Source organism: Schistosoma haematobium, chromosome 6 (genome assembly GCF_000699445.3).
Source record: "Schistosoma haematobium chromosome 6, whole genome shotgun sequence".
Lineage (NCBI taxonomy): Eukaryota > Metazoa > Platyhelminthes > Trematoda > Strigeidida > Schistosomatidae > Schistosoma > Schistosoma haematobium.
Genome location: NC_067201.1, coordinates 22,638,930 through 22,650,404, shown reverse-complemented (window position 1 = coordinate 22,650,404; position 11,475 = coordinate 22,638,930). Strand labels below are relative to the sequence as shown.

General features: G+C 34.7%; 1 protein-coding gene across 1 annotated transcript in view; it reads left to right on the top strand.

Annotated features, from left to right (window-relative positions):
* Nucleotides 1-1,740: 1,740 nt before the first annotated feature.
* Nucleotides 1,741-11,475, top strand: part of GIPC2_1 (GIPC PDZ domain containing, member) — a 76,712-nt gene continuing 66,977 nt past the window's right edge. Inside the window, exons 1-2 of the mRNA XM_051217149.1 lie at nucleotides 1,741-1,922; nucleotides 10,019-10,307. Of these exons, the coding sequence (XP_051065787.1) occupies nucleotides 10,089-10,307 (219 nt within the window). The 5' untranslated portion in view covers nucleotides 1,741-1,922; nucleotides 10,019-10,088. The remainder of the gene's footprint in view (nucleotides 1,923-10,018; nucleotides 10,308-11,475) is intronic.

Sequence of the window (11,475 nt, the reverse complement as noted above, 5' to 3'; positions counted from 1 at the left end):
ACTGTGTCGAATTTGAAGTATACTGCACCAATTATCGTTGTACTGTGCTGTTTTGATTGAGTTTGAAAATGAATAAACTTGATTGCCAACTCAGTGGTATAGTGTTTATAAGCTTATCGAATCTTGAAATTTCTGTCTCGATCACCCTTGTGGTTCTCGATATCTGTTACTGACCAGTCTCACATTAGGATGGAACAGTTTCCCCCTCTCTCGGTTAACTATCGAATTCCAAAGTAAGGTCTATAAGTGAAGAGTACCGCTGCTTACCCGACATATAATGACAAGTTAATTTTCACTAGAAAGTATATAGTTTATCGATTGATTGATGAAAAGCGTTATCAATCTAAGCAATCAAGATTTTCCACGTCACTAAATAAATTAATAGACTTTAGAAGTTTCCACAATCCTTATAATCTTTTTGTTGATAATTCACCACAGAAACTAAAAATAATCATGTGCAGTATAACTTTGTTCTGCTGATAGAATTTATTATCTTCAATACTTAGTAACTAAGAATAAATTATTTTCAATATGAAATTATATACAAATTTATAAACCGTCTATGTGATCTCCCTTTTTTTTCTCTGGGCATGAAATTCCGGATATATATTATGTTACTGTGGTGTACTAGATCGCTAAATGACAATCTAACTGTTGGCCTATTCCGTTGGGGTGTTTTTTTTATAACTTTCACATTTTCTTCGTCTACACGAATAGGACTCTAATTTGACTTATACAAATATTTACACTGGATTCACTCGCATTGTCTATTCTACAAGATGTCAATACAACTCAGATCAAGAACATGTGATTAGCTTGATTAGAGTGTAAATATTATTTCTATACCAACAGCTGACAACAATCCATCATAGTAATAATAAGAGTAAGAGAATATATAGATTACTCATCTAGTACCTGTTAGACCATCCTATCAACTAATCATGAGAAATTATACTCAAATTTTACTACACCATCATAGTACTAGTGTACTTATTTATCTCGAATAAAGTAGTACATTGATATTCAAGTGTGTATATATGAAAACCAGAATGTAGGTCCGAAATCAGAATGAAGCTTATGGATACAGACCATACATATATTATATTGAAAACAATTTATTGAGAAATAACTATAAACAAAACACTTGCTATTGTTTACTTGAATCTTCCGGCTGATGTTTAGGACTGTAATTGATCAGTCTATTATTAGCATATTTACATATTGTTTATATTGCCTTAATTCATAAGTAGTATAAACAAATATGGATAGTGGTTAGTAATGGAATCTAGGAAGTGCGTTTTGTGCTATTTTGAACTTATCAACTGAATGTACCTGCATCTTAGAATTGATGTTCACTCTACAACTTGAACCCAGTATTCATTATTCGCATTCAACACTATCACATTATCCAGTTAGCTACTATGTCCTGACCTAGTCACAAATAGGATGAAACATGCCTCCTAGATTTCTACTGCTAGCCACTATCTAGTTTTATTTATAAACAATACAATTCCTGAAGTTTTGTTTTACTGTAATCCTTTCAAGTTTCAATTTCGTCCATTAGTCAATGAATAGTACACAATACTAGACATGTTTTTTTTTAATATCATTCTATCAGTTTATTGGATTGACTCATTATATATATATTAGTGACCACTATTTGTAAGTCGCTAGATGATTGGTCTATCTGTCAAGGTCACAGGATGTGAATCTATATATATATATGTGTGTACAGAGAGAGGGTGAGAGAGAGAGACGCCACATTTTTTCGTTGTTACTAGTACAAGTGAATGAATAAATTATTGATTTTTTCGTTTGGTACCAATGACTGTATGAATATTTGTAATCATATTGCATAATTTTGTTACTATCTAAATGAAAACAAATGATGTACATTTTTGGACAATCATAATTAAAATCAAGTGAGTAATTAAGATTTATTAGTTAATAATAATAATCATAATAATACTTATTCCATAAGTTGAAGTTTTGAGATGATGGAGACGATTTGTAGCTCAGCTGAATGATTTCGACGGAGTTTTGTTCTGTGAACTGAATATTTTAATTGTGAAGCTTTTATCGTTCTTTTGAATGACATCACCAGCATCAAAAAAACAAACAAACTTTGATCAGAGAACAAAACTTCATCATAAAGATTTGGAGTTTAATCAGTTTAGTTAGTACTTTTGTTTGTTTTTCTTTGACAATCAAGACTGTTCTGTCTTTGAATATATTACTTACTTACACTTGTTACTCTTCATGAAAGAGCATAGTTCAGTGAAAGCCAAGTTCCTTTGAAAATATACCTTCTTGAAATGACACGGAAATAGCCTAAGATGTAGTGTTGTTGTTGGTGGTTAAAGTACAGTATAGGGATTTAGTTTTTAAGTCACTTAAAAGTTTAACATTGGTAGTTCGTATAAATCAACTCCATTCTGTGACAGAAATAATGTAAATTGTTACAATTTATGAAGTTCATCGGTTTTTTTTTTCAAAGCTTATTAATCGTTGAATTCATGAGTCGATTTAAGCTAGGCCACCATTGAATACTTGGAAGTACTAGACGGTCGTTGCATTCTAGTATGGGACTTCTCATCAGTGCAATCCGTATCAGGTTTCAAGTATAATGAAAATGAAACCAATACAATTAGGTACTAAAAGCAATTCTCTATACTATTGGTTCCATTCCATTAAACTACTACGTCACATAGTATTTGATACCATTATTGTGTTGAAGATGCTAGATTCTCAGAAATCACTTGGTAAACGTCTGATTTTTGTAATTTTCGGAAATTTCAATTTCTCGTTTTCACACCAAAAGGGCCTATTTTCTAATTGAAAGGATCCTAAATGTCATTGGTTGGTTGCTTTTTTTATATGCTGTTTTATCACATTTCTCAAGGACATTTTAATGCTGTATATATATGTGCTTGAGTTGTGTGCTTGTTGTTGTTCGTGCTTCTAGCGGCTTGTAGAATATACTTTCAGTTGTATGAACCTGACATTTTCCCTCTAATTGGCGTGATTGGAACATATCGGAATAGTTTAACTGTCTTACCGATGTATCTACTTCAATAGAGATTTCATTGAAGTCTCAGTGGTAAAATCTCTGACTGTACAGCTGGGTGACACGTGATCCAATCCGTCAAGGAGCATCAGTTCCCTCAAGATTACAGGTACACCATACTGACAAGTGTCAAGTGACATGAAAACTAGATCCAGGGTTTCCTGTCGACTACTTCCAACCACCATCTTACCTCAACATAGTGTACGCAATGTCGAGTCACCCTGACTGGTGGCCACATTACAACTTGGTTGATTGTATTCGATGTGCACTAAGAAGGATTTGACAAACATGACATTAATCACCACCCAGAGATCAATCAACTGTAACCTATGATTATTTAACTAGTTTCGGCTTAAAACGAAAACCCTCTTCATGTTGAACAAGATTTCTCTACATCACCTGATTCAATAATATTCATGCTTTCAAACTGATAATTTAGATTTTCGTCCGATATTTTTCTAATTTCTAATGTGAGGTCATAGCTGTGGAATCAACCATGTTAGAAGTTTGTTAATTTCTTGATCAGCTTTATAATGAGACAGCCGGTGTAGATTTCAAATTGATAAATCTTGAAAAACTGGATTATAGAGATTTAACTAAGTGATCTAAATGTGTTTTGATCACTATGAAACTTTGTGGTCTTCCATTCCATTCCATAGACGTCCTTTGAGGGACGCTATATTGACTGTGAGAAAACCCACTTATTAAAATGGTCAAAAACGAGTTGTAAATTATCATGAAGAATTACGACTAAGTTTTAATTAGAATCTAGGGTTAAAAATTAGAGTTAGGATTTTCATCATGAATTCAAATCAGCTGTAATGCTAAGATGCTATTTAACTATATGGATGAATGAATATTGCGCCAAAACCTTAGACTTATTATCGTCAATTTCATTGGTTCGTCCATAAATTATAGTCTTTCCGAAAATTATCAGTATGGAGTTGTGGAGCTTATTAAGTTTTTGTTTGAAATCATGAACCGATTTATGTTAGACCGCCATCTAAGACTTGGAAACACTGGACGGCTTTTTCGTCCTTTTGTGGGATTCTTTATGATCTCAATCAAAAACTTAATAATCTTCACAACCCCATACTGATATTGACCATGTGCTCACTAAAGACTACCTTCGTGAGGGAATTCTCAAAGTTCTAGTGAGAAGCTGTAACCAGTGGAGCTAATCCGTATCGGGTAGAGACAGTAATCTGCCTCAGTACAATGGAAGATGGTCGTGCAATTTCGTGGATTGGTTAATGTTAGGCATTAACACCGTTGGATGTCTAGAGGTTAAGCGTTCGTGCGCGAGACCGGAGGCCCTGGGTTAAAATCGTGCGAGCGAGATCGTGGATTCGCGCTTTGCTGAGGAGTCCCACAATGGGACGAAACGGCTGTCCATTGCTTCCAGGTTTCCGAAAATTGTCCTTTTTGTAGATGTTTGCCTTTCCGATTATATATGTCACGGCATTAGTTAAGAAAAATAACTATAAAGCTAGAACATTATTACTATTAGTCTGTGAGATGACACCTAACTAGAATGTATATAATACCTTCACATCTGAGAGACTAAAACAAAGCATTTATCATGTGGATTAGATGATTAGCTCATAACTTTCTTAGATTGTTTCTATTAAGTAAAAACATAGATGAATGTTTGTTGAATGTACCTGCTTACTTCAATCACAGATGGTTTACCAACAAATCAATTATGATTACTAATATCTTCCGTATTAAATTGTTAAATTTAAATCATCAGGTAACATTTCAATGTTTTCCAGTGTATTGTATCCAGGTATCTGTCCACGGTGAAAATCATTTTTGTGGTACAATAGCCTTGGGATTAAACTCTGTGTTCATGATTATTAGTTCTAATAAAATTAGATTTTGTACTTGTGTTAAAAGCTAGTTAATTTAGTCACCTATCAGCTATCCTCCACGAGTTATTGGAAAGAGTAACAGTGCCGAATGTGGTGTATCCCCCAGAAATACCTAAATCCATTTAAAACACACCATTGCAGCTAAAGATTGACCGGCGTGCGAAGAGAGAACACCGTTAGCACAGAAAATCTTGTTTATTACAAAAATATTAGAAGGGGTTTTGTGGATACTATAGTAATTTTAATAGTTGGGATCATGAGTCAAATAAAGCCAGACCACCATGGGAAAACTGGAAACACTGGAAGGCCGTTTCGTTCTGTTGTGGGACTCCTCAGCAAAGCGCGCATTCACGATCCCGCTTCACGAGATTCAAACCCAGGACCTATCATTTTCGCACTCGAGCCCTTAACCACTAGACCACTGAGTGCCGTACTAGAATGAAATGGCCGTCCATTGCTTCCACGTTTCGCATGGTGGTCTGGCTTCAAGTGACTCATGATCTCAACTATTAATATTACAAAACTCATAATTATCTATTCATTAAGTGACTTTTGGAATTATCTTAACACATCACCAAGTGATTTTTTCCAATAGATACTGAATGGGACGAGGAAATATTGTATTATAAGTTAATTGAAACTACAAAGTATTGACACATTTGTACATGAAGCAATGATTGAGTACTCCGACTTACACTACTGTTTGACATAGATTTCGTTTAGAAAAGATGAATTAAAGCACAAAGCCAATCTACGAAAGCATTAACTTCTGGTCTTAGTCATGTCCTTATAAAATAGAAACTTCCTGCTTAAAGCTTGTGGATTACTTGAAGCCAAAGGTTAGCGATATTGACTGACGAGGCTTAAAGTTGATCAGAGTGGAGCAAATGTATTCACTTTTTGTCTGTCTCTAGATTTCGAGTTCAATTACTCACTGTATACACATTTTCATTCGGTGTTATTCAACCATATTCTGAATGTCTTATCTTTCCCACTATCATTGGTGCTAAGATTATTTAAACTTGTTTGCAATTTATCTTGTGCTAATGTAGTACAATAACTTAATCTAACGAACATTTATTCCAGACTCTACACTGGTTTGAACTGACTGAATTTAACTCATATATAGTTTAATATATGCTGGATCGAACTCTAAACATTCGTATCTTTCCGCTTATTCGCAATCCAGATGTTCACATTTAAAACTGCTGTTGGTTTTTGACTCTTCCCTAAACCTTATGTCTCACTCTTGTCATCGCAAAATTATGTTAGCTAAATTACAGAAAACGTGTTCATTTTATGCCATAGTTCTCATGATTATGATTTTACCTTATGCGTAACGTACTATATTTTGGACTAAGCAGCTTTACAACAAAATAAGTCATTATCAGTATGAGCATTTGTTGAGATTGTAGTACTTTAACAGTTGAATTCACGAGTTAACCTAAGTTAAATCACCATAGAAAACGTTGAAGCACTTGACAGCTGTTTCGTCCTAGTATTGGACTATGTGTGCGGGATCATAGATGCACACTGCTGAGGTGCCCCATACCTGGACGAAACGACCATCCACTTCTTTCAGGTTTTCAATAGTGGTCTAGCATAGATTGACTCGTGAATCCAACTATTACAATACGATTGTATAGATACATATCATAGGTAAGAGGTACAAACTTACTCAGTGATGATAAGTATAGTCAGAATAATAAAGGTGTGTGTTAATGTCTTGTAATCGGAAGTAGGTCATAGAATCGGAAATGTAAACATACATTTTACTAAAACCGCTAAGATTACGTAATAAGTATTCAAATAATTGGATAATAAAGAACAAACTTGAAATAAGGTCTATAAAAATAGACTAACAAAGGTTATAGAAAATAATAATAATAATAAGTAGAATTGGTTTTGAAGCCATTTAAGCACATGTACCATGACCCTTGATTGCATTGTTCGTTTACCCCTCCCTATGTATATGTGTCCACACAATGCCATGTGACGTAATCATTTGTACATTGTCTAGATCTATTTGGAATTATTGGCTTAGACTTTTCAATTATAACCAATTTAGCAGCATAATAGGTTCTCTCGATGGTTGCTTTCAATCTCTGTCTCGAAACTATACTATTGGATTCACCTCTATATGATAGATTGATATAAACCTTTTTCTTTGGCACTGAATAAATTAGAGGTCTTGGCATTAACTGACTTTTGCACCTATTAATAAACTTGGGTGGATAACCTCACTTACTTACTCTTGTTACTCCCAATGGAGGAGAATAGGTCACCGACCAGCATTCTTCAACCCACTCTGTCCTGGGCCTTCGTTTCTAGTTCTATCCAATTGCTGTTGATTCTTCTTATGTCTGTCTCCATTTCTTGATGTAATGTGTTCTTTGATTTTCCTCTTTTCCTTTGTCCTTGAGGATTCCAGTTCGGTGCTTTCCTCAGTGTGTGTCCTATCCAATTCCAACACTTCTTCCTGATTTCTTCCTCAGCTGAGATGTGGTTTGTTCTCTTCCGCAGTAGGTTGTTGCTAATAGTTTTAGTGGATAACAATCTGCTATTAATTTGTCAGTCAGAAACTTCTCATCTTCTTTAGCTGTATCAGTAGTGCAAATTCTTTGAATCCTATTTAAGAGACATTTAATCATACCTCACTTGTATTGCAGTGGACATAAACCATGGAAATCCAAGTATTACCGCGTCCATGTACCTAATTGGCTTCAAAACCAATCAGTGTCCAATGGTCCAATCAACATGAAAGATAGAAAAACATATTCATCAATAGTGAAGCATATAAGTAGAATTGTTTGCCAAATCTAATCTAATCAAGATAAGGATAAGGGTTAAAAAATTTGTCATAGTTAACAAGGTCTTTTCTTGTTAAATAGAATCTCGATAACTTCTACTATATATGTAAAAGATGAGACCGAACTCTCTATATTGATAGATCATTATGATTGATTTGTTTCTGTTTATTATATAAATGCTATTGATCAAATGTGATAGAGCGTGGCATGGTGCAAATTATTGATTTTTTTCTTTTAATTATTCCAAATTCACTCGGTTTTTGATGTGATCATTACATTATACCTATAACAACTATCAAAGTACAAATAAACATTAAATAAGGTTTAATTCATCAATGAAATAATATCAATGTTTAATACTTATTAGAAAAAATAAATGAAATTTAGTAAACAATAATATTGAATTGGCAAGACTATAATTTATAATTGATTAATCACTGGATGGGGATCAATGTCATGTGTGTCAGGTCCTTCTTAGTTCAGATCGAATCATATTGACCAAGTCACCATGTAGCCATCATTGAGGGTGACCTGACATTGCATGTATTGTGTTGAGATAAGATAGTGGTTGCAGTATAATTTATGAACGAATCAATCACATATAAGATAACAGATCTTGGATTTTGGCTCGAAATTTACTCATCCATTTGAATAAAGTTTCCTGTCATTATAACTGATCTCAGTTTTTGATGAAAACCTTAAATCTAGTTCCTAATCTCAATCTTCAACTGTAAATTATAATTATAATTCCTTACACAGGTTTATAACCTTCATTTGGTCTTGGTTATTAGGTGGTCAATCTCAAGCTTAGTCTAGAGTTGCTCAAAGGTCATCCATAATTTATAGTCTCAGCATTGAATTTTCACTACAGTATTTATGGTACAATTATAATTGTAGATAAATTATTGTAAAGGGAGATTGAACAAATAAAGTCTATCTGAAGTTTGTGCTGATGATGTCGTTCAGAAGAACGATGAAAGCTCCACGACCAAACCATCCAGCTCAGAGAACAAAACTCCATCAAAAACAAATAAAGTCCATTTATTCATATTTCTGTATTTAGGTAGTCACTTTGTTCACACATTAGCTGAACTGATAATTGTAGTTGAAATGACTTCTTCGAATTGCCATTTAGAAGTGTTTTCGTTAGTCAGTGATATTCAATTGAATTACATATGCTTTCTATACACTTGTTTAACTAGCTATATGAGTGAGAAGATGGAAAAATAGTTACGGAGCTGTAAATGACTAACTGAGTAAATAGCTATATAGATTACACAAATGTATTAGACTTCTTCTTACATAACCTATTTCATTCATAAGATCTCACCTACTGTTTGACATTCAGTTGATGTATACACATTGGCATGTGATATGTCTATATAACCTTAGCCTATCAGGAACATGCAATTTGTGGATTTTTAATTATATCATACTAAATGATGGGCTAGAAAGTGTTTAGGTTCGGGTTCCATATTATTTTTATGTATTGAAAAAATTGTGAATTGTTTTTTGATAAATAATAAAATATCAATATAGGGTTGTGGAGATTATTAAGTCACTGATTGAGATCTTGAATCGATTGATGATAGACCATCATTGAAAACCCTGAAGCACTGGACAGCCGTCTCGTCCCATTGTGGGACTCCTCAACAAAGCGCACATCCACGATCTCGCTCGCACGATTTTAACCCAGGGCCTCCGGTCTCGCGCACGAACGCTTAACCTCTAGACCACCAAGCCGGCTGACATCCAACAGTGTTAATGCCTAACATTAACCAATCCACGAGATTGCACGACCATCTTCCATTGTACTGAGGCAGATTACTGTCTCTACCCGACACGGATTAGCTCCACTGGTTACAGCTTCTCACTATAACTTTGAGAATTCCCTCACGAATCTAGTCACTAGTGAGCACATGGTCAATATCAGTATGGGGTTGTGAAGATTATTAGGTTTTTGATTAGGATTAAGAGGTTAGACTTTATTACCTTAGGGTGCCGGCTCAGTGATCTAGTAGGTTGAGTTTTCGATCGCGAGACTGAAGGCCCTGGGTTGGAATCCCGCGAGCGAGATCGTGGATTTACAGTGCATGCTGAGGAGTCTTACAATAGGATGAAACGGCCGTCCAGTGCTTCCAGGTTTTCAATGGTGGTCTATCATCAATCGGTTCAAGATCTCAATCAATAAATGATAAATTAACATATATGTATATCTATTTATACTACTTAAATTATTACTAGTAATCTATATCATTCCTTTATAGTTTTCTTAACAGTTTCCATCATTCTCATCAATTGAATTGAATTGAATTAAGATGTAAACACTTATCAACTATGCATATTTTATTCATTTACTTTATTATATCATCTATCAATGTTATTGATAATACTGTAATTGATAATTCCAATATGAAATGTTTAAATCAATGGATTAAACCAACTGAAGGTGTAGCGTTCTCATTATCACCATGTTTCACATGTAAATATTCTAGTTTTCAAGGTTCTATGAATATTAAATGGGATTGTGAACAGTCATATAATTTGAAAATTAAGGTAAGCTGATTATTAATATTATTATTACTATTCTTGCTATCAGAAGGGGTTTTTGTAGAGATTGTAGTAATTTCAATAGTTGAGATGATGAGTCAATTGAAGCTACACCACCACGGAAAACCTGGAAGCACTGGATGGCCGTTTCATCGTATTGTGGGATTACTTCTCAGCAATGCTCATTCATGATCGCGCCTTGTATGATTCGAACCCAGAACCTATCAGTCTTGTGTGCGAATGCTTAACTACTAGACCACTGAGCCGACATCCAGTGCTTTCAGGTTCCCCATGGTGGTCTAACTTCAATTGACTCACGATCCCAACTATTGAAATTATTACTATTATTATTACTATTACTACTACCAGCATTATTTTTACTAATACTATTATTATTATTACTACTGTTACTATTATTAGATGTTGATTAATATAAATTATTTCCAGTTTTGAGTTACACTGTCTATATGGGGAATTGAATCATGAAATTGCTGATCCAAACTTTAATGTTTGAATCGTAAAGCTACCTCTAATTACCTATTTACTTATTTTGAAGACAACATGAAACATTTCACTGGTTTTACAATGATTTTTATCAAGAGCCAAGCAAAATACTACTTTTCATCAAGGCTGTTTTGGGTTTAGTGAATGTTAAGGGTTAAAAGAGTGGTTTTCACTTTCCGGTTACCCATATTATAGATGGATACTTCTTCTTGAGGGCTGTGATACTGCCCGGGTGCACAGACCGAAGCAGGTGGCTTTCTTAGGAGGCTACTCCCCGAGCCTTTGACCTAAAGGTCTGACCCACAAGACAGTGGAGCATCGTATGGAGATGCAGTCCTATGGTAGCTCGTGACCAACGATTGGTTCATACGCCATTTGTTCCTTCAGAATACTAGAGCCCATGTGCACCATTGATTTGGAATCCGGTTAAGGCGCCGGACATTCGCTTTTCGTCCTCCCATTTTCGTAGACAACACCCCTGCCACGAGAAGGTAGTGAGTAGGACTTCCCTGGCAGTAGTTGTATACACGTGGCCATATGAGAGCATTTCGAGAGGGAGGGCGGGCCCACCCCACTCTCGGTCAGGGCATTTGGGGGCGTACATACATATTATGATTCATTACGTATTCCTAATTATGACATAATCTATTTTAATATTATTATTATCGTT